The sequence below is a fragment of the Aspergillus undulatus genome (genome assembly GCF_047715775.1).
Source record: "Aspergillus undulatus strain CBS 261.88 unplaced genomic scaffold BDV17scaffold_49, whole genome shotgun sequence".
Classification (NCBI taxonomy): Eukaryota; Fungi; Ascomycota; class Eurotiomycetes; order Eurotiales; family Aspergillaceae; genus Aspergillus; species Aspergillus undulatus.
This window is the reverse complement of record NW_027396653.1, coordinates 37994-65373: the sequence shown is the minus strand read 5'-3', so window position 1 is coordinate 65373 and position 27380 is coordinate 37994. Positions and strand designations below refer to the sequence as shown.

The window sequence follows — 27380 nt, the reverse complement described above, 5'->3', positions numbered from 1 at the left end:
TGACCGGCGAAATGTTCAAATGATGCGCGATAGCTTCGCGAATTCACTCTAAATTGTCTTCAACTCATGAGAAGAAATCATCCCGTTGGCAAACATATCCCAGTTGATGCAGGATGTTTGTTTCATCCGCTTGAGCGGTCTCGAGTGTGATTTCACCACGCAGTAGGTGTCGAATTCGGGAAGGCATGGCGAGGTGGGTGGTGTTGGAAGATCACCAAGGAGGCAGCAAGACAACAATCGCCCCCGGTGGAAGGTTGCACGTGTCTCCGTACTAAGCTGCTTTGGGCCAGCTTTGTTCCCGGCCCACCGCCCCATCGGATCATCGGATGCCAGATCGCTCTGGGGTGGGCCCAAGTGGAGGAAGAGAGGTTGCCTTCACGTGATAAAATTTACAAGCTCCTATTGGTGAATTGAATTGGCCACTAGTCTGGATATCACCGGCCCGAGAGTCTAACTGACCTGAGGCCACGAGGATTTATATATACTGTGCTGTTTTCTAGATTTCTTGTTTTTTGTTTCAGAATGAGTCCAATGAGTCCCTGACCGCCCCTGATGTCGTGGCAAAATCCTGGGTCGGTAACGCGAACGGAGCAAAAGATGCCAACTAAGACGGCGAGCCTATCAATCTATCTGGTGCTCTTTGTACGGAATTTGAAGCGTGAAGTCTAGAGAGGTTCGGAGTTTTTCGTGAAGCAAGTCTAGCCTGAATAATCAGGCGGTCGGCGTACCGGCAGAATACAATAGAATACTCTCGGCGCCGTCGGTCTCGCTGACTAATCGGCTCGCGCCTGTCGACTCTGCTGCCTCCGTCGCTCGCCGCGCTCCGGGATCATGACCGCGACGGTCGTGACACCAACAGCAACCATAAAGCATCCGGAAACACAGCTACTCCAACGCCTTCAGTGGTGCACCAAAATATTTGCTCACGTCTAATTAAAGAAAAAGGCAAAGAAAAGAGGAGATAAAAATAGCTTACTATTATTCTTCCAGATTAACCCTTTTATTTTCCCGTCGCAAAGAAGAGAGATTTAGTTTGAACAAAGGACCCAATCCCGCTACCTCATTCTCGAATCCTTCCTCGACCTCGAATTCTCCCTAATCCTTGAATCATCCCTCATTCTCGAATCATCGCTCATTCTCGAATCCTCCCTCATTCTCGAACCATCCCCCATTCTCGAGCCCTCCCTCATTCTCGAACTCTCCCGTATCCTCGGACGCTCCCTCATCCACAAATCGTTCCTCGCCATCGCGTTTGCTTCCGCCGTGAGACTGTTCCAACTCATGCCGCGCGCTTATTAGCATTGCACGGATTTCGAGAAAATCTTGCTGTTGCTTCGTAGAAGCTAGAACTGCATTCTGATACATCTCCATTGTATGATTAAGCAGGGTGGCGGCTTGCGCGTGCTCCCGCTTCTCCTTCTCGAGATCGCGCTCTACCGCTCTTTTTTGATCCATAGTGCGACTCAGAGCCTGGCGTAGGTAGGCTGCGGAGGCCTGTTCAATTCTCATGGACCAATCAGGAGAAGATAGGGATGAGGTCGCCTCTATATTCCGCTGACCAGACATGGAATCTACCATTCTTAGTAGGTAATAAACCTAGTATAGGTAGCCATACCTCGAATCTTTCTTGTTATCTTTATCTTGATTGCTTCTGCGGTACGGTGGAGGTCAGGAGGCAGAGAAGAGTTGAATAACTCTGCAATTTCAGACCATTTATGGCCTGGGTTTTGTAGATGAAGGAAAAGTAACCAATCTTCCTCTTCTGGGAGCCAGGCTAGCATTTTGTTCCACCAAGAAAGGCGAGGGGCAGCTCTAGGCTTAGGAGACTACATATAGACAGAAAGGTTCCCACTAAGTAGTAGACATGGCCTGCCGGAATTCGATTTTCTGTAGTACAAACTAAGAGCTGATGTCACCCTCCCCCGATGATCCCAAGAAGTCGGCTTGGAGAACAAAGAAACACCTTGAAATAGTAAATCGTCTGACACCGTGTATCTTGGCGCACGATGTGCTTTGTCTAGAAGTTAGAGCTGAACTTTATAACCAGGCTATTTTCTCCAACACAGGCTGGAGAGATGTGGATACTGAATTTTTCCTCGATTAACCCAACTATGGCAGAATGGACAGATGAAGAGGTTGCGGTCCTTGTCTATTTTGCATCTATTGGTGTTTATCATCATGTTATATCTCTCCTTCTCCGCCGGCGAGGTTTCTTCCGGAGTAACGTTGCTGTGCGCAACAAGCTAGCTCGGATACAAGACGCACACACGGATATCAACAATCGTTCGGCCACTTGGAGCATGCAGATCGTGGATACTATACTGGATACCCTTAACTTCGAGCCGATCACTCTACTACGCCCAACGTCCGAGGATCAATGCATTATCAACAGGGCAGTTATGCATTCAAAAATCTATACGCAACATATTAATTCCAGTACAGTTTCAAACCAATATCAACCTATGGTCATGCCATCTAGTAATGAGGAACGATGACGCGCACTTTCTGATACGACATGGCTTATGGTAGGAAGGTGGTCTTTGATATCTTTGTCTTAACCGATGTTAATTGAGGTAGCTATGAAGGCGGGTTATGGAGCAATCTGTAAATATAATAATTTCTTGCAATAATCTATATTGCGTACGGTCACATAAAGGCAAAGGACGGGGTTCGGGGGGATCCACCCGTCAAGGTTGTGTAATTCTGCAGCCAAATCCACCTGTTCAACAGGGAGTACCCAGTACTTGTCCGGATACGTTTAGACCGGATCATGGCAAGTCATCATATATAGATGGCATGGCTCCCCTAGAGATTACCCGTGCCACAAAATGAATGCGAACGAAGACTTCAATATTTTGGATTTAGATCCAGCAGGGTATGGTTTCGACACTTCACTCTTTGAGACCAGTTTCGACTCCTATTTACCTCCCATGCCGTTTGATAATACTTTTCAAACCCAGCCCTCCCCTCTTGAGGAGATCAACAACCTGAAGCATCGACTAGATACTTTAGAGCAGGAGTATTCCTCTCATCCGTTGTTGAATTGTTTGCTTGTACAGTACTAACCTGGTACAGGCACAGAATTGTGAAGGCGTAGGTCATGCCACCCAGTCTCCAACATACTGTACCCTAACTATCATCAAACAGCTCACTTCGGGAATTAAGAAATTATGTCCAGTGTCTGTCACTCTGGGTTTCTAATGTTTCAGAGATATTGCGCGGACTGGGAACCACAGGAGGCCCAGAATGATTCGTCGGAATGGACCATGTACTTAGCGTGATAAAGTTTTTTACTCTCAAAAGAGCTGCTCCCAACCGTATAGTCCTTGAGTATCCACTAAATTAGAAACCGGCCAGATTGATAGACCGCTACTAAAACCGCTGTATAAGGTTGATAGCTAGCAAACGGTTTGTGCCTAGTTACCGGGGGATCCACTAAACTGACACACCGTGGCATCAGATTGCAGCGGAGAGGGCCCACTGAACTGACACACCGCGATTTAAGGTTCATGCGTGAGGGGATCCACTGAGTTGACACACCGTGGCATAAGGCTGATGCAAGGGGATACGTTGAATTGACACACCAAATATACCCTTTCAAAAGTCGTACAGCATAAACATTTTAGGCTACTCATTCTTGAGCGTTCAGGCTCGAAGATTCAACTGTTGGCAAGGAATGCTGCAGCGTGTTGATATAGCTGGTACCACGCATACTATTAGCCACGTACTATAAAGCCATGGATTCTTTCTAATAGTCTAATTCCCCAGTAATCTTGAACAGCTATGAAGCAGCATCATGGCACTTCTTTCTCTACCAAACGAGATTCTCTTCCTCATTTCGGATCAGTGCGACTCTGTAAGAGATGTTTGTCGCCTTATGAAGACTTGCAGAGCACTATACCATATCTTGAAGCCCTCGCTTTATCATAAAGACAGCCAAAATGGAGACTCACTGGCTCTCGGTGTCTCAGTGTTCTATCGCAACATTGATAGTCTCAGGCTGGCAATAAAGTACGGAGCATACACTGCAGACGACTCTGCGGTATCTTCTGCTTTATCGATTGCTTGCAGCCTTGGTTATTCAAACTCAGTAGAGTTGATCCTTGAACACTTTCCTCTGGTGCCATTCAAAATGCCCCTCTCTCCTCCCTTGAAGTTTAATCCAAAGATAATTGGATTGCTACTAGCTGCTACTGCCAGCAGGGAATCACATCCGTGCTTCATTCACCGAACGACGTATTTGGCACGCGAGGCTCTGTGGTCAGCATGCAGCATTGGCTGCCAAACAACTGCCACGATGATACTTGACATGCACCCAAGGCTACAGCTTGATTATGTTTTCGAGAGAGCGTATCAAACCCGAAATGTATCGATGATCCGTTTCCTTATGGAAACCGCTGTCACTCTCGGAAAGCGAGTATTTTTCCCGACAATGGCTACTAGCAAGGACCCCAACATCATCTCACTGCTTGATAAGGCACCTGGTGAAATTCGAAGAACCAAGGACGAGTCGGAACTTATCCACGCATGCTTCACGGGGAACACTAGCACGGTGAAAAGGCTCTGTGAGATTGGAACAGCAGTGGATATGGAGACCGCTAGGGGCACTCCTCCTCTTTTTCATGCCATCCGAAGAGGGTACACTGGAATTGTCCGGGAACTGTTAAAGCATGGGGCACCGGTTAGTCCCGGGTATCCGAACCATCGATATTATGACGCTGTTACGACCGCGGTCGACTGCAGACATGTGAAGATTTTGCGGGTTTTATTAGATGCTGAAGTGCCGTATAATCAAGAATTGGCATTACTGTGTACAATTCACAACAAAGATATCGACTCCATGGTGCTTCTACACCCGGATCCCAATATGAGGTATACGAATGGTCGAACTGCACTGCATCTCGCGGCCAGGTATGGGTTTCTGGAAGGGGTGGCTATATTAGCTGGGACAGGTGCGTCACTGTCCCAAGATGATGCCGGCATGACGCCGATGGACTACGCACGAGAACAAGGACATAATAATACCTTGGCACTGCTGGAGAGCCTGTTTTTATAGAAACTTATATTGAAACAGTTCCACAAGAATCTTTAGCGATATCTTTATGTTGGTCTTCGTCAAATCTTAGACCCAACGCTGATTAGAGAGGCACTCAGAACGTAGAAGACTGAAGGTTCAACTAATTTTTTACGTCCCGTCCACTATTTTCTAGTACTACGACTCTTTGACGTCCTTGATGAGTGTAAAGCGGACTCGATCTGTTTAGTCGGACTTATTACGAAGACAGTGCTCCTGCCATCTCTCGATGAATAGATGTTTCCACCTGCCCCCGAGCGCGGCACTGGATACTAAAACTAAGTACATAGCCGTCGTCCGTCCAAATCTGTAGAATCCATACTCCAGGCTGCGGTAGCCCCTGCCCAGTGGATATCCAGTAGTGACCATGCTTCATCCAGACTTGACTGCATTCCCATGCCAAAGAAAAGTACGCATTTGAAACATACCCGGAGAGCCTTCTTGCTTTCCCACAGACTCTAATAATTACTGGCAAAAGCACCTTTTCGTTGACTTTTGTATGGTAGGGTGGCGGGACTATCACATCCAAGGCACCATCCGGAAAATGATAGTGGTTGACCCAACGTGCGCCATAGTACCTTTGAAGTCAGTTAGGTTCCTGAAAATATAATATGGAAACGTACTGTCTTTTTAGCTTACTGAATGATTGATTGAGTTCGTTGCAAGGTGGACATTGTGGGATATATTCGTATGTAGAGAGTTCATCCTGTCGTGTGGCTATCTGAGTATTGGGGCGCGATAAAACAAATCGTAGGACCCTTCTTAAGGAGCCATGCATTGTCCAAGCATAGATTATTAAAGCATCCTCTCTCGGAGTGAAATGCTTCCTAAATCGAGAGATGCTTGATGGTTGATGATAGACACAGACGCTCGGGTTAAGGCTCCGAGGGAGCTGGGGTGGTGCCACAACTAGCTGCAGAGGAATCGTGGTAACCTCATGTTGATTATCATCTCTGTTAAGGAGGAATCGAATATCCATCGTATGTGCTGAACTTAGACAAAGAGGACTGTATCATAGATATAATAGTAGGCCACGAACTGGTTGGAATCTACACTATAAGCCATCAAGATTTGGGCTGCATATCCACTTAACCGACACATCGTAGACCCACTCTCTTGACACACCATGGACCCACTATTTTGACACACCATAGACCCACACCGTAGTCTCAAGGTTACGCGTCTCTGTGCCGCTTCCACTAATTTAGTTCGAGCCGCGGCTCGTGGCGCGGCTCTTAACGCACTTGCTATTGAAGGGTGACTCTAGAGTTTAATTGGACCTCAGGTCTCCAGCCTGTCCCGACACTCTGGTACCAGACACTCTGAACCAGTTCCAAATTCTCCATCCATAGTTGTTACGACTCGCCCCGTCGGATAATCCACTCAAGAAAGGGCTGCAACTCCTCGATGTAACATTCCAACGCCTCTCGCTTGCTGAATGCACCATTAGAATAAGCCTGAGGGTATCTTCATGCGATTCATACCGGGTCTCGGATTGTAATCTGACTTATAGGTTAGCATTGTCATAAGGTCCAGTAACTAGTTCTTACTGGCTCTCAAGGGCAGCAACTCGGTTCGTCAAATCACCAACTAGCCTATCCAGGCAGCTAACGGCATCCTGCGACGCAGGTTGGTCGGGGATAAGCTCTGGAATGTCCTCGACGGAGGGGACTGGGTCTTGGAAGGACAAGATTGGAGACAGCGGGGCTTGTGGTGACTGGGTTGGATAAGAAACAATCGAGTCTAGAAGCTCGAAGTCAAAAAATTCAGGGAACTCGGCCTCTCCAGTTCCCCAGCCAAGGAATGCGTCCATCATTGGGTCTTCCATTGTTGTTGACTAGTCTCATCTCACTGCGACCGGATGTCTCCTTTATACTTAACCAGCTCGAGGCGCCCGTTAACCTACTTTCTCATTTATCTTGAAAGTACACTTCTGTTAATCTATTTTAAGTCTTAACGCCAACGATATATCTATTCCGGATATCCGCTCTTGCTTACGCCATTCGCTTGGTTTACGTTGACCTCTACTAACGCCCACGAACTACCATCCTTGGGTCGTTACTTGTCGATCAATCACATCAGTAAGATGCCGACGAATATGGATGCATCGGAACCCCTCGCACCAGGTCATAATAAACACTATTTCGCGCACGAGGAGCAACTTTTGATTTCCTTGAAACAGTCAGGCCTCACATGGAGGGAGGTTGAGACAGAGTACAATAGACAAGTACTGCATGACCGCCAACGTACTGTCTCGGCTCTTGAGAACAAGTGGCGTCAGATAAATAATGGAACCAGTGGCGTCAGGACAATAGTTATTAGTTAATCAAGGTAGGGCTCTCAGCATGGTCTAAATCATTCTAACAGGTTCTCCAAACTCCCCAATGAGACTAGACTTGTGGTTGGCTATTGAAAGAAATGTCAAAAATTGGCAAAGTCAATATGTTCAAATTGAGGTGTATCTAAATATAGTTAGTTACGTATCAAATCTTGCACAGCGCCTCGGCATATAAGAGGAAGCCAGAGCTATTCTACCTTTCAGAAAATTAGAAAAGTATTTTCTCCACTTGCACTCCATCATGGCCGCACCGCAGGTATGCACTTTATCTATTCTCTCGACAATAACTAATTCTGTTCAACTCCCAGACTCCCGCTCCCGTCTTTGATACATGGTCCCTTGTTCGAAGCCTTTTCGCACGCGAACAACACCACTTGCATCAAATTGCTCAGCTTGAGAAGGCGCTTTCAACTGCAGGCACCAAGAACCAGAACGAAAGGCTTGCATATAATACCCTTCAAGGGCATTATGAATCCCTACAACGGTCCTATAATGCACTCCATGCCGACTACCAGCGCCTGAGGCACGACTTGCAGTCTTGGGATTATAACAATCAATGCCAGTGTTATGGGTTCACCGGCACGCGGGTGGAGGAGGTGGAATAAGCGCTGTTTGGGAGTTTCATTGCTCATTTTTATCTCCCTTGTCCATCCTACATCGCCTTCTTGATCCTGACTCCTTAATGAAAGAAATAGTCTTATCGAATCATTTGACCCTTCTAGAAAACAAGTAAATTGATGACCAATATCCCGCTCTGGGTCCTAACCTGACTTGGGACATTGTACATGCATCTGATGCCAGACTGGTACCAGAAAAACCGTCAACAGTGTAGTTACTCAAGGTCAAATACTACGATTTTACTAAATAACTTTCTTGCTTTTGGATGACCACAAAATCGTATACTTAGCTCCTGACCTTTATGGAGTCATAAATCAAAGCAGCCGATGTCTTCCGGAGACTATGTCAACTTGGATGTGGCAGTCGTCTTGGGTAATAAGTGTGAATCTACGACAGGGCAGGTAGCCTGGACAGGTCGGGGACAACGGCTCGCCGCCAGTGCCAAGGCACATGTGATCCATTCGGGCCCACCGGTTGGGCCCAGCTCCTTAGCACGGGCCCTCTGGGGTTTATAAAAGGACTCAGTCTTTCTCCTTTCCCGAAGCCAGAATTAATTCTACCTTCACCATGGAGGACATCACCTTACTTGACCATATTATCTCCCAGCATGGCCACAAAACCGTGGCCTACGAGCGACTACCGAGCGTACTTCAGCACGCTAAGACTGAACCTCTTCCTACCATCCCTGATCTCCAGCGCGAGATTGGGCGTCTTCGATATGAGGTTATCTTTCACAAAGAGCGGCATGAGAGCTTGATAAAGCTATTTAGCGATGTTCGCATTATCTATCGTCTGATTGAGGATTCGCTACAGACTGCCGCTCAGCAGCATCGCCTCCATGATGCCTTTATGGCTATCTCTTCTGCTTCTCAGCAGGCAGCTTTACTCATTCAAGGATCTCTGAGATATACCTCCGATCGGCTTGCCGCATCTGAAGAGCAGTTACTTGACTCCTATGGTATTAGCTTGGATGATACGCATGCGAACGATTATTCAGTGCTATAGCTATTTAGCCCTTTTTTTAACTGCCCCATGGTACATGTCATTGTTCGGCTTTGCTCCTCCACTTTTGAAAACAAATGTTGTACCATTCTCGCTCTATATGTATGGGCGCGAAGCATCTTCCTCAGTTGCGTGTTCTCATGCTTTAGTTGAGCACACTGGACCTTAAGCATCTCGATCTCGTTCTGAGCTTCTCTGTGTCTCTCAACTGTAATTCCATCATCATCATTATTATCGTTATTGTACCTCACTGCATGAATGTGGCCATTTCGAAGTGCAGCACGAATCTCAATATACGCATTCGTCGAGTGACTGCTGAGACTTTTTTTGAACAGGGGTTGGTAGCTATCGCTACTGCGCCATCGGTATTGATCATTAGGAAAAGGTTGCAACCGTACATCGCATGGAGGCACTATAATTTGAAGATGGCTCTCTATCGCTCATTAGCAATAAGATGCAAGATTGTATCCGGAAATCCTACCCAGATGTTTTGATAGTTCCTCTCGGCACTTAGAACGCTCAGTGGCTCTTTTCTTGTTTGCGGGAGTAGACATGTTCAATCGTTTATGGCAACTGCGCCCGCGGGGTCAAATGGGCTAACTATAAAAAGCCGTAGATAGCGGTCAGATCATATCCTTCTCAAAATGTCAAAAAGCGCAAAGTAACAAATTGGCTTTAGAGATAATACTTATAAAGGCAGAGCTCCTGGCATATTGGGAAGTAGTAGCTACCATGGCTGCAATCATTCTTCTTTGCCTTCTCTTTACGTTCGTGCAGGGCGGCGGGACCAGTTATCTTGGTGCACAATTCTACCATAGTAAACTGAGCGCCAGTCCCGGAGATGTGATCAGCTTTCAAGTTCTACCCACTACTGTTTCTACTCCTTTTTTGTCCTCCTCCTACTCGTCTTCCCCCGTCCCGATGTCTACTCCTGGCCTGTCTCCCGCCTGGCCCTCTAATCCAGCTTTATCATCCTCTTTAGTTTTGTCATCTACTCCGGCCTTATTGTCTATTCCGGTCTTGTCAACTACTCCGGCTTTATTGTCTACTCCAGTCTTGTCATCTACTCCACCATTATTGTGTACTCCAGTCTTGTCATCTAATCCGCCCTCGTTGTCTCCAGCCTCGTTGTCCACTCCGATCCTGTTGCCCACTCCTAACTCGTCGTCCATGCCTGTCTCACGGACGAATCCTGTCTTGTCATCAACTTCTGTATGGTCAGGGCCTGCTTCAACATACTCCTCGCGTACTGAGGTATCTACTGTGATACACACGGATTCAAGTTCGGTTTTTCCAACGGCACAGGAAGGATTTATCGGGGCAGGGTCAGTGGTACAAAGCTCGGGCTGGGTAAAGGTGCTCTTTGTTATTACTATTTTTTTTCCTGACTTGATTTCCTGACTTGATTCCGATGCATCGGGTGTATTAGGGTTAACTGGTAGCTTGGATTACTTAATACAATGCTTCGCTGCGATGTGCTTTAGATTTGTGCCTGGAAAACTATCTCCCCACTGATTCTAATGCAAGGCAGCCCTACTGGGCATCTTGAACTTCGGCATCATATAGAAAGTAGTAGGTAGGGGTCGGGTGTAGCCAAACCCAATGGAATAAAGGTTGACCGTCATGTCTACGCACCTCACCACGGCACTAGGGAATGTTTAAAAAGACAAGTGAAATTTCCTCCTAGGAAACAAGAAACGTAGCTAGACCACCCCCTTCATACTGTATCTCCGGGCGACCATAGGAAGTCAATCTCTATATATTATATCTAGTCAACATCTTCTATGTGCCTTGCACTCAAGTGATAGCAGTGGCGGCGATGATCGGCCGATTCTATGTCGTCAAGCACTGATGCTCGGTGTAGAGTACACTATAGGCATGGTTGTGGTGGGGGGAGATGGATTGTAACGTTCAAGAAGGGTGTTATAGGCAATCTTATGATCTTGAATCTCGGTTCCAGCACTGGAAAGTGCCCTTTGAAGTTGGGCAATGTGGTGAAGATGGTATTGCTCGCGAACAAAAAGGCTTCGAATAAGGAGTCGGAAATGGGTTCGCGATTTTGCGAAATTAGACAATAAAAGCAAAAAAGAATACAAACATACCGGTGGTTCCTGCATGTCTGCCTGATAAGGATCACTTTGTTGAGATTGAGGGAATGTAAAAAAGCTCATTCTATCTTTGATTATATTTTCTGTCCGGCACTTAGACAGTGCTAACTATGGTGGGACTGTCTATCGTTGGCGTCTAGTACAAGGAGACAGGATTGGTGGGTAAGCCAGGAAGCAACTGATCCGTGAGCATAATTGAACGTGACGACGTAAGTCGTGGGCGTTTGAGACGGCCAAAAATACACGCAGGAAAGCACGTAGGCCGTGGGCGCTAGAGGGGGGTCAAAATAGATTCTGAAATAAGGGTACCACTAAATGCCTATAAAGAAGGCCACCTCACCGGGACAGGCTCCAGCTCAGTTACTATATCATAGCAAAATGGAAGACCCAATGATGGACCCATTTCTTGGTTGGGAAACTGAAGAACTTACCGAATTCTCTGACTTTTTTGGCTTCGATCTCTTTGAGGCACCCATTGGCCTAACTTCCCCAACCGTCACTCTGGGCGACCCAGCCCCGTCCATCGAAGACATACCAGAGCTTACCTCCGACCACCAGCCTGCGGCGCAGGACGACGTGGATAAACTGAATGGCCTAGTCAGCTCGTTACTGGACCGGGTCACGGCACTCGAGAGCCAGTAAGAATGACCCTCGGATCCTTCGTGACGCTCGCTAACAGACCTTAGGCTAGAATCAGAGTCCCTGTATGAACATACACCAGCTGAATCAAGCTTGCGCTAATAACTGTTCAGGAAGCGGGATGCCTTGGAATGTTATGTTGAGGAGCTGCAGCCGTTCCTGAGTCATCTCGCCTCGACAAGACACAGTCCGTTCTGAGGGGCAAAGTTCGGGGGGCTTAGAAATTGGAATATGATTTTGATTCTGTTGAAGTATAATGTGCATACACAGTCCAATTAAGTTCAAGAACCACCATCCATTAGTTAATAATACTCTCGTGGCGCGACTTGAGGTCCAATCAAGTCTGTAGTCACCCTCAAAGAGACAAGACATGAACTAGGGAATGAGGCCTAGCACGCGAGTCAGAGAAGTGGCAAAGGTAACTTGTAAAAGAATCGAATACCCCGGCAATGTCTACTTGCAGCGCCCACAAAAGTGCTACCTATAGCGACCTCGCAGTCTTCTTTTCACATATACTTTTTCCCAGCGATATTTATGTCGGATGACTCAAGAAATAGTGGAATAACCGTCTCAACTGGCAACGTATGTATCTTGAGTCCGACTATTAGCTTACTTATTGAATCACAGGAACTCTCTGCGTCGAGGGGACGAGTTGAGCACCAAGTCAAAACACTAAAACTACTCAACGAATCTTAACCCCAGCTCCGTCGTCTGCTTGATGAAGTGGCAAGGAGATTTGAAGAGCTTGAGACTCTGAATCAGGAACTTGATTGTCTTCTTCGGGTCAATTCAGATGTTATGTATGAGACACTCCGGTTAAATATCAACCATTCTCTCAAAAGTCGCTTTTGTGACTTAGTTCCTTTCCACATTTCTCCATGGCTTGCCAGTATTTATTGAGGACACAGTACTCACTTCACGGATAAGCAAACTTACCCTTTCTCCTTGGAACATCCACCATGGCTGCCTGCGACCATATTTCTTGTCTACGTCATGTACAAAATAGCAATACAGGTGAAATTATACTTGAGGACACCGATCGTTTCTCGCAAGTCACCCGGGAGTTGCCGAATCCATACTCTCAAACCCCACAGTTAGTGACCTTCATTGGGACCAAGTCCAAGGATGGCGCTCTGAAGCAGATATTTCCTCAGAACAATATCGGCCGCCGCGGGGAGAGGGGAAATATCAATCTTCGTCTTGAAACCAGTTCTGTCACCAAGAATACTCCGTTGATGTTTATTGACAGTAGCCCGTTCGTAAGGGATGCGATTGAACGAAGCCATGTCCTTTGCCATGAAACAATCTCATACTCTGCTAGCTGGAAAGCCGATGATTATGCGGTTATCGATATCCTATATGCGAGGCTGCTATTCCTCTTCAGTGACGTGGTTTGTCTCTTTGCTGATGACTTCCCGGATCTTAGCAGCCTCTTACTGCGTTTGATTACGTGGTGTGAGATCGGGAGTGCGATGGATCTCCCAGAAATTCGACCACGACTGCTTATTATTGTCTCTGAAGATACTACCTTTGGAAACTCCTGGTATCAAGAACTCCATAATGGCCTTCAAACACTGTCAACAAACGTCAGCCCTATCTTTTCTTCAATCAAAGTTTTCCAGCTTGCTGGCAGCTATCTCTCTCCATTAGCGCGATACCAGCGGTTGCGAAGTGAAATTTATCTCCATATCACCGAGGTGGCCGGCATACGGGGGAAGCAGAACCTACTTCTATCAGCTGTACATTTTGCCGCGCTCTTTGCAGGAGCAATACAGCACACGGCAAAGACAATAGTCAACAAGTTTAACTTTATACAAGCATCTCGCAAGGACAATGAAGTAGGTGATGACTATATAGACCACGTGCACACCTTCCTCGCTGCCTCGAAGCGATATAAGACTCCGTATGACAGCGTGGCCTCTTTCCTCGCGTCTAGTATTATTATGGACGCTTATCCACCTCGAATGCACGGTTAGTACTCCCCACGTTCTAATAACTTCAAACTAAGCCTTTAGTTTTCTCTATCGATCATGTTTTCGAATATCTATACCAGGAGAAATGTCAGAAAGCACTTGAAGCTTGCTATAACAACCTGTGTGCGCGACACATGTGCGGGGAAATTAGACGACATTGCTCCTACCATTTCGATCGTTTGGAAAGAGGATTCGTGACGTCCAGCAGGCTACACTGGGGAAATATAAGGTATGTTGATAAGTCGATTGGGTTGTATCGGAGCAATACAACCTGCCTATATTGCATTCGCCGTCTACCTGAGCACCATCTTAGCTGCGGCCACTGCATATGTAATGAGTGCATAGCAGTGTTTGGAGTTGCCGGAGCCGGTATCGAAAATCGGATGACAGTCAAATGCATCCATAACGACTGTGGTGAGCTTACGGTTGATTTAAAGCCTAAGACTGCTGGTATTCGCGCGATTGGGATAGATGGCGGGGGCAGCCGAGGTATTACCTCTCTAGAGCTTCTGAAGGAACTGCAGAAATTACTCGAACCTTGTCCTCTACATGAACTGGTGGACATCGCTTGCGGAAGTAGCTCAGGTAAGCTTCCTTTCTAGCATGAATATCGATACTAACACAGATAGGGGGGTTAATTGCGCTGGCAAAGTTCCATATGCAATGGTCTGTGGAGCAGTGTGGTGATTTGTTTGAATCATTTGCTTCACGCTGCTTCTCAAAAACGAATTCAGTGCTGGGAATGATCAGATCTGCCCTAAACTACGTTGTCAAGGACGCCATATACGACGAACGGGTACTGGAGACACTTATAAAAGACACGTTCGGGTTACATGCTATCTTCTTTGACCATCTTCCAGCAGTAATCCCCGGAACTCGTGTTGCAGTGACTGCTATGACTCATGGTAGTCTGCCCTCTGTTTTTACTAACTACAATGGCACGAGTCACATTCAGCGCGAGGCTATTGACCCTGCCCCTCGGTTTCAGGACACTGGCTATGTAGCAATCAGACCCAAGGAGCTTGATAAGGAACCACTCCTATGGGAAGTGTAAGTGACCCTATGCTGTTTAAGATTATGCTAAATTGAAACAGTGCTCGAGCAACCTCCGCCGCTCCAATGTATGTGGTAACTTGATGTTTGTTAACATAAACTTACATGCTCTCAGATTCTTTAAACCAATTGCCATGGACACCGGCGACTTTTGGGATGGAGCACTCGGCTTTCCTAACCCCACTAAGTTAGCGAGATGGGAGGCCAATAGATTATGGCCAGGAGCTATCACCGATGTTGCAATCTCCCTGGGAACAGGCGAGGAACCAAAGCCTCCAACGTCGGGCAACTCACGGTCCCGTCTACTGCACTCGTTCAACCTTTTCTTGGACGGAGAATTTCATTTCCTGAACCTGAAGGCCGGAGTAAAGGCAGACAAGGAGCTCCTACGACTCAATACAAAATTATCGCACCCTATTCGACTGGATGATACGAGCAGTTTACAAGCACAGAAACATTTTGTGCATTCCCAACCAGAGAGTTACCAGAGCCTTACCGAAGCGGCAATAATTTTACTTGTCTCTGCCTTCTATTTTCAACTAGATGCCCCTATCAAGTACGACTCCGGCGTTTACTATTGCGAGGGTTCGATACATTGTCGCGGGGACTATACAAAGATCGCCAGTGCTCTTGCGGAGCTTGTCTCACCCAAGATCAGATTCGCGACGCAGACCGAGACTCTTATAGACTGCCACCTGGGCCAAGAAGGGCTTTGCAAAGTATGCCGTCGATTTCGGAAGGATATCACCTTCATGGTTCGGCATCCAGAGAATAATATAACGATCTCTGTCTGTGCGGAGAGTGGAGCGACATGGAAGATTAGTGGATTTCCTCAAAGCCTATCAGGCTTTGAGAAGCAACAGGGCCTCTCGAACCATTTTGGCAAGCCTAATCATGATGTTCCCGGGGAGATACGCTGTTTAGCATGCCCTCGCCGGAGCGAGCTAGGCCTTCATAAGAGAAGAGTGGATAATAGGGACATAGTTACCTCGAAGCGACGTAGAAATTAATGGCGTTATTATAATATTATCTGATTTCAGCGCCTGATAACACATGACTGAACTTTTCTCGCGTAGACCACCCACTAGCATCTTGAACTTTAATTAAGGAGGGGAGAGGGGTACGTTGAGTTTCCGCCACCGCTGGCGTCAGAAAGTGAAGCCATTCCCGTAGTTGCTAGATGTAGAAATGGGATAGGTTAATAAGAGATTTCTGCATTCAATTGAGCATTATGTGCCTTGTATCAATGGCGCAAAATTCAAAAGTAACAAAATGTCAATAAGTTACAAATTACATTCCTTAACTCCGCTAACACCGAAGTACTATAATATTAGAGTTGTCCCAACTTTCCCTCTCCTTAAAATTGAGAGGAGTAAATATTGAGGAATGACAACTCCGCTAACACCGAAGTATTATAATATTGGAGCTGTCCCAATTTTTCCTACCCTCAAAATTGACGGAGTAAAATATTTTTTACACCACTAATTTTTGCATCATGCGAAATTTAATGATAGCTGGACTTTGGGATTGGATTTTCTAAAGTCTTTATGCTTGATTCTGATATATTCTCCCAACAGTCAGCTTGCTATAAGGGAGTCGCCAAGATCTCCCTGAAGCATTTTGACTTCGAGCCTGTACAAGGTGGTCGACCGATCCACGAATATCATGTTCAGGCTCTTATCCAGACTTTTGAATCCGAGGGGTGCCTACGACTCAACGCTGATAACTATGTGAAAGTGCTTATTCGGGACAATGTGTTGCAGCAGTGTTTGAGTCGACAGCACCTGTCCGAGAATGACCTAGGCGAAGACCGAGAGCCTCATTTTCTGGAACTTCCGGATGGCGAGAAGGTCACAGTATTGCAAGGGAAGCATCGCTTGCTCGCAGCGGAGAAATTCCTGTGGGATAAATGGTGGGTTGCACGGCTTTATAGTGAAGGTAGGGTTAAGAACCAGTCTATGGAGGTACTGGGCTCGTTATGTTGACCAATATAGCCCTTCCGCGGCACATTCAGGACGTTATCTATGAGGAGCATCCGAACGCCCAGAAGTATTGCGATGGAGATATTTACCGAAACATTCGGCACTACCAGAGCCAAGGTCATGTTGACGCTGAACTGAAATGGCGAGGGCGTCTTACCAGAAACACGCAGCGTGAACTGAAGCGACTGGAAACGAGATTCAGACGGTTATCCAGTGCCGTTGACAAGCTACTTCCTTTCACAGGATTATGGCAGTCACTCAAACTATCTTACCTTAGCCGATGGCTTTCTACCCAGTGTCCTGAGGTATGTTTCTATCAACGCTCGCTGTTTAACTTATTAACAGGCTAGGAACTTATCAACTACTTAAACCGCATGTATCGCCAGTGGTCGCGGATCTTGCCGGGCCATTTATCTGGTCTTCTTGATCCCAGCACTGTTTGCTTACTAGAAACTTTGATACCCGAATACTCTCTCCATGATAGAGCAATCATCCAGGAGATGATGCGAGAGAGAAAAATCTTTCCCGAAATTGATGAGAGCCGTCGGGACGATGTGCTACATCGACTGCTATCAACAAATGGAAGAATACTGTCATTTGACACCTTTACCCGCGATTTTATCTATTTTGAAGCTTGTTCAACAGTTCTGAGGAGGCTTCTCCCTATCAAGTTTAAACGCTCACTCTCAACGGAGCTTTTTTTCAGCTATACTGGCATTAATCAGGAGCCGGGGCTATGTCAAGTCCAGACTGCAGACAATAGTATGCGCAGTTGCCAGGCAAATCCCGGTTTTAATCCAAAGATAGGGTACCGTCAACTCTTCCTCGCTGCAATGCGAGATTTTCCTATATTAAGTGGCCTTAGCCCATACCGCGATACCAAGAGCAACAAACCAAAGCATTATGGTTCAGAGTCGGAGGCGCTCCTGAGGTTAGCGAAACTTGCTTTTGCTCTCGGCTTTGAAACACGCGAAATCAGGGCCATCAGAGAAGAGCATATTTCAGATAGTAATGAAACGGAGAGAACAGAGACGGCAAGCCAAATACCGGTCTTTACAACTGATCTGGAGAAACAACCGAAGAGATTTCGGTGCAGTCGACCATCTTACAAATCTTTTGAGAGAGACAGACCGTTTTTATTTCTTGACACCCTCGACAACTATTCCCCTGAAGCTCGAAGCCATGCTACCTCCCTTGCTTTCCAGCGCGATTTCTTTATCTCTTTCTGTGGAGAACACGACTGTCTGCCACACATGGCCTCAAGTCCACGTTCCCCAGAAGTGGGATTGGTAACAGAAGGGTCCGAGGCGCCGGATGAAGGCCCATATACACCAGTACGGTCAGATATGGTCCTGACACATGCTGTCAGTCTGACAACACGCGACCTATCTACATCTTTCGAATCACGCTCTATATCTACCGAAACAAGCTTCCGCACTAGGGCAGGTGAAGTTACGTTGTCTGAGGACCCGGTATTCCGTCAGCTAGATCCGAGACAGGAACCATCTGATATGCTAAGGGACCTCTTGTCGGATCAAAGAGTTATTGTACTGTATAAATGGAATGTTGGGGAATATGTTAAATTCTTTCCCGCAGACCCTCAAGACAGGTCAACATTTGAACGGCTGACAGGGCAATTGGCAAACAGAAAGCAACAGTTCATTCTCCAACGCCAAGATTCACGAATGTACGTGGAACCTCTGAGGTCGCTATGGGGTGCAGCCTGTAAAGACAGACTAGTTCTGGCAGGACCAAAAAAGTGCGGACGGGAACCTGATGAAGCAGTGCGGACTATTCTTGGGCGAGATATCCATACATTCATGGAGAGAGCTTTAATAATGAATTAAATATATTACCATAACCTATGCGTGAAAAGGGCTTCCCGACTACTTCATTCTGCAATAAACTGGAAATCCAAGCCACATTTCCGATTACTCGTATAGATGGACTGCAGTTCCCTTCGCTTTCAAGACAGGCACCACAAGCAGCCCGGAGTCTGATTCTGGAATCGACCCCAGAAATACGTGCTTTCCTTGTCAGTATACGTCTTTAGCCCTGTATTGCCAGAGGATTACCTGTAACAGCTCCGGGGCTGATTGTGTCTGTGTCTGGATTTGGAAATGCCGTATATTGCTACTCCAATTGTCTGGGCTAGCAAGATGGATCGACCGCGGGTTTGCCAGCGCACTTCCAGGTTCCATGATCTCTGTCATGATCCAACCCACACTTTTTATATCGATCTGTTCAGAACCATGGTGCTGCTCTAGTAATGATGCCCCAATATCGCCTATACTGCAGGTCAGAATACGAACGGGATGTAGACAAGGCATCGATCATACCAATCTTGACAGAACCCTGAGTATTCAAGAATATCTTGTTACTCCGTATTCGAGTATGGCAAACCTTCAGATTGCGATGTATGTACCACAGGCCGCGGAGAACCTCTTTGCATATAAACCCGATATCTACCTCGTCGAGATTGACACTGCTATGAAGCTGTTCCAAAGTTACATCCATACGCTCATAGGCAATATAAATGGTTGCTTGATCCACAAAGACCGTAAGAATACTAATCACGTTTGTATCACAGACCTCCATAAGATATTGTGTTTTATCGATTCCGGTGTTCCTGTATTGCTTGATAGCAACAACAATTCCAGGAGAGCTTATATTGTAAGCAAGGCAAGCTTTGCCGGGGTCTCCTTGCATGCAGATCTTGAAGTGCGACCAGGGTGTTCCTTGCTTACATAGAGCAGGTGCGGCGAGTCTCTTCGAAGCAGGACCCGGCTCTTCTGTAGTTCGCTTAATTGGTAATTGAATCCGTCGAATGGGCTTCGCTCGCTTCTGAAGCCGATTAGGCAATACAACTGGGTTCTGGGTGTCCTCTGTAGGCTTAAAAAGCGCCAGGGGCACGGCGTCTCCACTTCGAGGGAACTGGGTAATCCTCTGAGTCATATTCAGGGTTGAGGTCTCTGGCTCCATTTCCGAACGGTATTTTGTTTCTTCCGGGATCTTTACTGGCTTTCTATCAGAGTTAATAGACAGTTTATATTATTGTTACATTTGCGCAGTTTCATTTTGTGCATCTTGACATCTTGACATTGCTGTATTTGTGTATTTATATATTTATACATTTCCGCATTAGTGAAGGCCATTATACCTCCCATTTCTTCTTTTTATAAAGAAGATGCCCATACCATACATGCTTTATTTGCCAAAGGGCTGTTATTACTTGGAGCAAACCAAGCCATGGCACGAATATTTTCTAGGTGGCACAAACGGTTTTCGTTGTCAGTTGAACACTTATCAAGGTCTATCTATCACTGACAGAAATACCAGGTCTGTCAAGGAGGATGAGATTGATGATATGGTTGTCCGGATATCTACCCCGACTGCTCGGAAATTAGGCCTGCTTCAGGCTGATTTCGTCTGGGTCAATCATAATAGGAAAAAGCGTCCTTATGTTCTCAGGCACTGCAACCATACTGAAAAGGACTCAATCTATATGAGTATCACCGCCCAGAGCAACCTCTCAGTACAGCCTGGTGACAAGGTGTTTTTAAATCATGCAACTCTGCCTAATGTATGTCCTCTGCTACCTATGATGATCTTGATCTAATGTTCCGTAAGGTGAATTCAATCACATTATACCCTCTTGCGAACACTGCTAGATTCGAGGGCTTATTGATATCTGATCACATCTACCCCTACTTCCACAGTGATATACATCCTGTATGCATGGACGATTTCCTTAATACTAGCTCTGGCCTGGGGAAGTTCTGTATAATCAGCATGGAGCCAGCGGATTTTGGACTAATCACTCCAGAGACACAAATTACGCTAGCAAGAGGGCTTGGGGATCGTATATTAGACTATAACTCTGTTGATGATGCGGTTGAATGTGCGCTGCAGCTGCGGAAAGATGTTGATTACATCAACTCGAGATGGTGCGCTGAATCTCTCGCAGACTTTGCGAGAGGGCTTCAGAGACTAGTGGACTTACTCCAGAACCCGCCTTCATATGAGAAAGTGGTTTTTGCATCTTAATCTGGAATTGGAGAATTCGTTTTACTTAGGACTTCCTGTTCTATATTTATTGCTTAGAAACTTCGAGTATAATATATGGCTGCCCTATCCTGGGTCGCCGGATGTATAATTTTGACGGCGGACGGTTGAGGTATGGCCTCCCCTAACCGCCCCTGGAATGGGGGCGCTCAAGTACATAAAAAGGTGCTTGCGGACGGTCCAGATTGCTCCCAGTCACACTTTAGGCTCTGTTATCGCCGATTGACTTTGGCGGGGTCCCGACGACTTTTGTGGCAGGATGGTGGGGCAGCTAGCCGCCCGGCTTAGCTGACCCTAAAATACTGGGATGTAAGAAGGTAGAAATGCTAAAAGTGACATATTGAACTCCAACGCAGGATAGATATTATAAAAGGGGCAGAAGATTTTCCTTTACTCTCTCTTATTCTTTTTCATCCCTCCGCTGGCCAGAGATTACATTCATTACATTGAGAATTGAGCTTCACTGGCTGAAGTCCTCTATTACATTCGTTTGAATAAATTGCTATATACTCCTTTCTTTCTATTATACTTGCTCTTGTCTCTATCTATCAGTAGGCCTGCCAAGAAGACTTACAACACTTGCAATGAATCGTCGCCGCCGTCCGTCTGCTTTAGATCTTGAACGGGGAGAGATCCAGTCTGGAGTGTCAACCCCACGACGAAGTGGCCGAATAGCAGGGCAACCGGCCCCTCCATTACCACTAGAGACGCCTCGATCGCGGCGCCTTCCACCCAGTCGAAGTTCCAGTAACTTAGCTTCAACCGTTCCCGACCCCGACACCGAAGCCCCGGAACCAGTGGTGGCCGAGTCTATACCTCCGCCCCCCTCGTCCAGTTCGAATGACTCCAATGCCACTACGGTCCGGGTCAGAGAACAAACAGTGGGCACAGATGCTACAGGTGCAACAGCGGAGACGTCTGCGACTACGCCAACAGATAATAATAACAACTGTCTCATCTGCCATGGGGAACTTGGAAGAAGAATCAAATCTTGCCGAGGTTGCCGTGTACGCTACCATACAGTTTGCATTGATTTATGGGCTGCGAGACTACGGCTACAAGGCCGTGATCCACCGTGCCCCCACTGGTATGTACCTACTACTAATCTTCCATGTATACTAACTAATGGTTTACAGCCGGGGTTCTCATGGATATACTTACTCTACTAGTAATAGGTTGTCAGTTTCTCCTGATAGGATGAGCATTGATTCAGAGCATCCTGAGGAAGACTCTGGGCCTCCGATACCCACTACTGCCGGCCTTGCTCGGGCTCTGCCCACTGGTACTGTCCCACGCCCAGCTCAAACGGCTCGTACTGCCGAGCCCCGCTCAGTTCCAAGGCAGAACAATGGAAGGGTACAGATGGTTTCGGTTCTTCAGCGACCAGCCTATCCGCACCAAGACAACCCTTCACGTGGGCGGGCACCCTCAGCGATTCAACCGGGTTACACTAGAGATGGAAAGCGGATACTTGCTGCGGATGCTAGACGGGCTGTTGTTATAAATGATGATGATGGTGGCCTTAGCATATATACGGCAAGCGAGGTTGGAGGTTCTCGTTATCTTTCAGCAGCTATGGGTCTCGACTCTGTGGCAGAAATTGAAACTGAAGGATGGAAAGAACTCAAAGCAATCAAATCGAGCCTCGGGGCTACACGCCTTGATTGGGCTGCTGTTGGAGGTTGGGATCCAATGAGTCAAAGGCTTCCCGAACTTCTAGGCTGTTATGTCTACGAAGCGGATGGTATAGAGATCAAGAAGATTGGGTCACGTTCAAATATCAAGATAGTTGAAGGAGCTCGGGTTGGTGATACTTTGTTTGCAGAGTCTCTCCATGAGTCAGCAAGGGATCCCGAGGAGGCATTGGAGTTGCTCTTTGGTGTGACCCACGCAGAACGAGTAGATTGGTGGGAGAGATATCCGCGCCAACCCAGGAGGAGGAGATAGGTAGCTATTGTATCAGATATAGAAATGGTTATGATACAGTTAGACTTATTTATAACGAGAAAAACATAGGAAGAATAAAATAATATATTTTGTGATTTACAGTTCCTCATCACCTTAGCGCTTTGAGTCCACCTTCCAGGTCCAGGGCTAGATATCAGTAAGGATCCAATGGATTACAGCGGTTATTCCAAAATGTACATCTGTAAAAAATGATATCTTGAAGTTGCTGTAGGGGTATATATACCTGGAACATGAAGCCCTTCTTGATCTCTTACTACACTCTATACACTTTATCCCAAATTCCTTATATCCTTGAGATAGTACGCATAATCGCCCGGGTACCTTACCTCCTACATCATGAGGCACCGTCCTGAGTTCACGGAAGATATTCAGAAAATTCTCCGCTGGCTTCAGCTTATAGCCAGCGTGATCGCGGTTATACTGTATACCAAACACTTGAACAACACAGCCACAACCAACAAAGACTTACCGGCAAAGCCAGTATATGCAGTAGTGACTGGATACACCACATGCATCACGACAGCTGCGTACTTAGTACTCGGCTGCTGGCAGAAAAAGCACTCAAGCTCATCGTTTGACAGGAGACCCGGATGGTACCTCCCTTTGTTTATATGGGAGTTAATGCTGGTTACCCTTTGGTCTGTTGTCCTTGGGCTCTTTGGGAAGATGTACCTAGGGAGCAAAGTTGGAGATAATGATAAAGTGAGCGAGATGCAGAGGGCAGTCTGGGTAGATCTGGCAAACTTAATACTTTGGGTTGTGACTGGAGGTTGGAATGGCTTAAAGTGGTGGAAAAGCAAGGGGAAGGGTGTTACAAGGAGAAATGGACGTATACGGTCTCAAAGGGTTTGATCAGGGCTCCTGTTTTCAGGATAGAGGGTGGAATACTGAGATGAGATTGCAACTTCGGGCGTGGTTTGATAGGATGGAAAGTAATTTCCTGGGTGAGTAGATACTAAGAGTGTACAAGTTACAAATGCCATAATGGACATATAGGTTTCTTCTAGAGTCTTGAAATACTATAAAAAGGAGCCTCCTATTTGCCCAGAAAGTCCTTCTGAGGTAGTAACATCTCCTTGATATGGAGGGGATCAATCTATTATCCTCTTCGCCTCGACCCGGCAAATCCCCGGCTCTGAGCAAAGAAGCTGCATCTGAGACCGCTGACGGTTGCCCAATATGTTACGAATACGTCCAGGAGGATTCTGATACTTGTCTTCAATGCAATCAAAAATTTCATGGCCACTGTATCTCTCTGTGGACGGCGCAGGCGCCACAATTCCCTTCTCCATGCCCAATGTGGTAGGCAATATCTATTCCCGACCCTTCTGATGCTGTCGGTACTAATCATGTAGCCAGTCGGTCAACCTTAGGATTTAATCACTCCCGTGACAGAATCCAGGAATCATTGCACAGTCAAGAACTTGCAATTGCGCTCAGTGCGGCTGACCAATTTCAGCAGTTAATCCTTCAAGCAGGCATGCAAAATATGGCCTGGGAGAGTCCTGAGCAACGCCCCGTGTTTTTCGGCCCACACCCTTGGTTGCCGCTAGAATATGCAGATAAAACATGCATCCACTGCCATGCGACTGTTCACAGTTTGAGTACTGTTTGTGTAGCCTGCAATGGGCACCTGCATAACCCATGTTATGAATACCTCTCACTGGCGTACTTTGCCAGAGGGGAGGCCCCAAGATGCCCTTCATGGTATTTAATATCTTTCTCACTTCCAAGCCCCCGATAACTTATAATTATTAGCTCTCTGGAGGGATTCAGACGCATGATAACAGTCCCTCCAAGGCCACGGCCTGAGAGAACGCGCCCAACTATTGACCCACCCGCACCATGTCCAATCTGCCATGATATGACTTATGGAGAGACCGAAGTTTGCGTGCATTGTTGTCGAGAAATCTGTGCCCAATGCCTAGAGGACTTTTCATTTTACCAGATTGCACCGAGATGGCCCCCGCCATGCCCAGCTTGGTATGTTTACGTATTCATCAAGCTACGTTCATCTGGTCATTAATAATTCTATAGTGGATATGAACAAGGATATGCCAGACAATCAACGCTGGTCCAGTCTATTGAGAGCGCGGTCTCTGTTACTCAGGAGCATAGAGAGGGTCCAGACAACGAGGCTGGTGGTGAGGATCCAGCAGTGGAGGGCTTCGAATAAAAACAAACTTCGTTATAGTTTATTAGGAACCCAACAATATACCTAGATGTCCCAGGTCCTGAATAGTCATGTTCCGCCAGGAGCGGAATACGTCCAATGATGAGACAAGTAATATGCACCAGGTGCCATAAGTCATATGTGTACATGTGTACATTTTCGCCTGCCACCTCAGGGGCCTATTTATATACCAGGCCCCCCCCATAAACTTGAATCCCCTGGCCAAGTCTAGAGCATTATTTGACTATGTCCGGATCCGAACAGCCTTCAGAATCACTAAGTTTAGGTCCAACCTCGAATAATGATACTAGAATTGAGACCTCTCAATGCTTGATTTGTTACGAGGAGATTCGTGATGAGTTTGATACTTGTACGGAATGCAATCAGTCCTTCCACTGGGGCTGTATATCTGATTGGAGTAACGCATCACGGCGTGCTCCACCTTCATGTCCTCATTGGTATGAACTGTCTACCTAGTTGTTAGTTAGACTAACGTCAATCTAGTCGATCTTACCCACAGTTTACTCAGACTGCGCCTGGGATAGACGGTCTTCGTGCAATCATTGAACAACCTCTCCCCGATGACCATACTTCCGAGGATGAGCGAATGCGCGAAGAAAATATTCGTAACCTGCACCAATTACTTGCTCGTCGAGACCGACGGCGCCGACGAGAAAGCCGTCGAGCCGATCGTGCTTTGCGTGCAATAGTTCATGAGCAAGAGGCACGAAGGGCTGCTTTAAACGCACTTCCCTGGTACCCAATGGTCTATGCAGCGGAAAGATGCTACATATGCAGTGAAACAATTCAAGGGATGACTGACAGTTGTGAGGAGTGTGGTGAGCACTTTCATCCTGCATGTGGGTCATGGCCTGACCCGCAAGAAACAAGATGCCGAAATTGGTATGACATTCAGGTTTCTCTATTATAGGTGGCTTACATTCGTCTAGTCATTGTCGTCGCAGATATATTCGTACAATATCACACCAACCCCGACCTCAGCCTGATCCAGCAAGGATCGGGGACACGGGTAGCCTAAGATGCCCCATTTGTCATTTTATGCTATACGGAGCGATGAATGTCTGCAGGCCTGCAATGGACATATCCATGACCAATGTTTTGATGACTATATTGATGTTCAGGAAGGGGCTAGGCGGCCACCACCATGTCCCGCCTGGTATGCTCTTAGCGATTTGATCCAGATATTTCGAGTAGCTAATGCAACTGTAGTCAACAGGAGCGCGGATATGATCACCGTATGTTCCCTCACGACGAAGAATTCCGGGAACGACATGAAAGAGTGCCATGGTTACGTGCTAGGAGCAGGTTATGGAATCCACCATCACCACAGCCGAATATTGCTCAGGCAAGGCAGACACAGGCCGCATTAAGGGCACAGTTCGAGCAGATACAGCAACGGATGCAATCACAGCAACCTCGGAGGTCATCCACCTCGCCATCACAGTCAATTACTGTTCAGGCAAGAGAGGCACAACCTCTGTCTCCTGAGTCAGTCCCTCTTATACTAGACCAAGAGATTCTGCACGATCAAAATTCAGGAAGAAGGCAGCCGGATCTCGCTCATCACTCATCTAGAAGACAACTGCCTGCGGTTTCAGGGACTCACCCAATGAATAACCCTTCAAGCCGGAGCTATCAGCGTCGCCAAGGCAACCGTGAATATCCTATAAGGCAACCGCACTCGGGGAGAAGACGAGGAGTCTCTGTTATCCCTCGGCAAGCGCACCCACGGCCCCCAGGCACCTATTCAGTGTCTCGCCCAGATGGAGGGTAACAGATTCAGCAAAGCGAGTTTCAGGGCAGCTGCGTCAGCCTCTCTGGACAAGGAAGGTGGCCCCAACGCCGGAGATAATGCATATTGTTCAGCTTTCTGGTAGTCATTTGGAGCTCCCTTAATATATTCATAGTTTACTGGATTAAAGTAGGGTGATAAGTATTGATATACATTTCAAATCCTTATACCTAACCCCTCTTCTTTGTGGATAACGGAGTGGATAATTAAATCAACAAGTTTCGAAATGTCAGAAGTCTATTGTGTATATATGCACATTTTGCAGCAGGGCCGTCCGTATAAATACTCACGATTCCCATTTCTCTTCCCATTATCCAGCTTTGGACCATCATTTGATTTACTACTCTCCTTTACCATGTCTCACTCCGAAGCCACATCCTCAACCAGGGATACTGGTGATGCAAATCGTGATATAATCAATGAACTCCTGCTAAGGACCCAAGGGCACGATCAGGAAATACACCGTCAAAGGGACGAAGATAACCAAGCTGCAGCCCGTCGGCAACATCGTGAACAAATAAGGAACCCGATGCAGCAAGAGCCACAGAGCCCCTTACCACCTGAGTTGGTTCCT

The 27380-nt window shown here is 46.8% G+C and overlaps 9 protein-coding genes across 9 annotated transcripts; 6 read left to right on the top strand and 3 right to left on the bottom strand.

The window, feature by feature from the left end:
• Positions 1-999: 999 nt before the first annotated feature.
• On the bottom strand, positions 1000-1873 carry BDV17DRAFT_166898 (uncharacterized protein). The gene is made up of 2 exons (XM_073754751.1): positions 1616-1873; positions 1000-1571 (listed from the first exon to the last, which is right to left on the bottom strand). The coding sequence occupies exons 1-2, from the start codon at positions 1779-1781 to the stop codon at positions 1126-1128; spliced, it is 612 nt and encodes a 203-aa protein (XP_073612647.1). The 5' UTR covers positions 1782-1873; the 3' UTR covers positions 1000-1125.
• Positions 1874-1911: 38 nt separating this feature from the next.
• Positions 1912-2588, top strand: BDV17DRAFT_270976 (uncharacterized protein). The gene is made up of 2 exons (XM_073758739.1): positions 1912-2393; positions 2443-2588. The coding sequence occupies exons 1-2, from the start codon at positions 2076-2078 to the stop codon at positions 2527-2529; spliced, it is 405 nt and encodes a 134-aa protein (XP_073612646.1). The 5' UTR covers positions 1912-2075; the 3' UTR covers positions 2530-2588.
• A 1844-nt stretch (positions 2589-4432) lies between these two features.
• On the top strand, positions 4433-5056 carry BDV17DRAFT_294084 (ankyrin repeat domain-containing protein; the record flags this gene model as incomplete). The annotated part of the gene is made up of 1 exon (XM_073762762.1): positions 4433-5056. One exon carries the CDS (start codon positions 4433-4435, stop codon positions 5054-5056), a length of 624 nt encoding a protein of 207 aa, XP_073612645.1.
• Positions 5057-6429: 1373 nt separating this feature from the next.
• Positions 6430-6902, bottom strand: BDV17DRAFT_294083 (uncharacterized protein; the record flags this gene model as incomplete). Its single annotated transcript, XM_073762761.1, has 3 exons — positions 6430-6508; positions 6559-6576; positions 6625-6902. 3 exons carry the CDS (start codon positions 6900-6902, stop codon positions 6430-6432), a joined length of 375 nt encoding a protein of 124 aa, XP_073612644.1.
• A 733-nt stretch (positions 6903-7635) lies between these two features.
• On the top strand, positions 7636-8163 carry BDV17DRAFT_270975 (uncharacterized protein). The gene is made up of 2 exons (XM_073758738.1): positions 7636-7668; positions 7721-8163. The coding sequence occupies exons 1-2, from the start codon at positions 7654-7656 to the stop codon at positions 8015-8017; spliced, it is 312 nt and encodes a 103-aa protein (XP_073612643.1). The 5' UTR covers positions 7636-7653; the 3' UTR covers positions 8018-8163.
• Positions 8164-8585: 422 nt separating this feature from the next.
• On the top strand, positions 8586-9645 carry BDV17DRAFT_270972 (uncharacterized protein). The gene has a single exon (XM_073758737.1). It carries the CDS (start codon positions 8598-8600, stop codon positions 9033-9035), a length of 438 nt encoding a protein of 145 aa, XP_073612642.1. The 5' UTR covers positions 8586-8597; the 3' UTR covers positions 9036-9645.
• A 1873-nt stretch (positions 9646-11518) lies between these two features.
• BDV17DRAFT_294080 (uncharacterized protein) lies at positions 11519-11977 on the top strand (the record flags this gene model as incomplete). The annotated part of the gene is made up of 3 exons (XM_073762760.1): positions 11519-11778; positions 11827-11844; positions 11893-11977. 3 exons carry the CDS (start codon positions 11519-11521, stop codon positions 11975-11977), a joined length of 363 nt encoding a protein of 120 aa, XP_073612641.1.
• Positions 11978-12640: 663 nt separating this feature from the next.
• On the top strand, positions 12641-15901 carry BDV17DRAFT_299982 (patatin-like phospholipase family protein; the record flags this gene model as incomplete). The annotated part of the gene is made up of 6 exons (XM_073763982.1): positions 12641-13750; positions 13795-14337; positions 14382-14802; positions 14847-14873; positions 14921-15723; positions 15882-15901. Exons 1-6 carry the CDS (start codon positions 12739-12741, stop codon positions 15899-15901), a joined length of 2826 nt encoding a protein of 941 aa, XP_073612640.1. The 5' UTR covers positions 12641-12738.
• A 2817-nt stretch (positions 15902-18718) lies between these two features.
• Positions 18719-19769, bottom strand: BDV17DRAFT_294078 (kinase-like domain-containing protein; the record flags this gene model as incomplete). The annotated part of the gene is made up of 3 exons (XM_073762759.1): positions 18719-18814; positions 18863-19074; positions 19127-19769. 3 exons carry the CDS (start codon positions 19767-19769, stop codon positions 18719-18721), a joined length of 951 nt encoding a protein of 316 aa, XP_073612639.1.
• Between the last annotated feature and the right edge of the window lie 7611 nt (positions 19770-27380).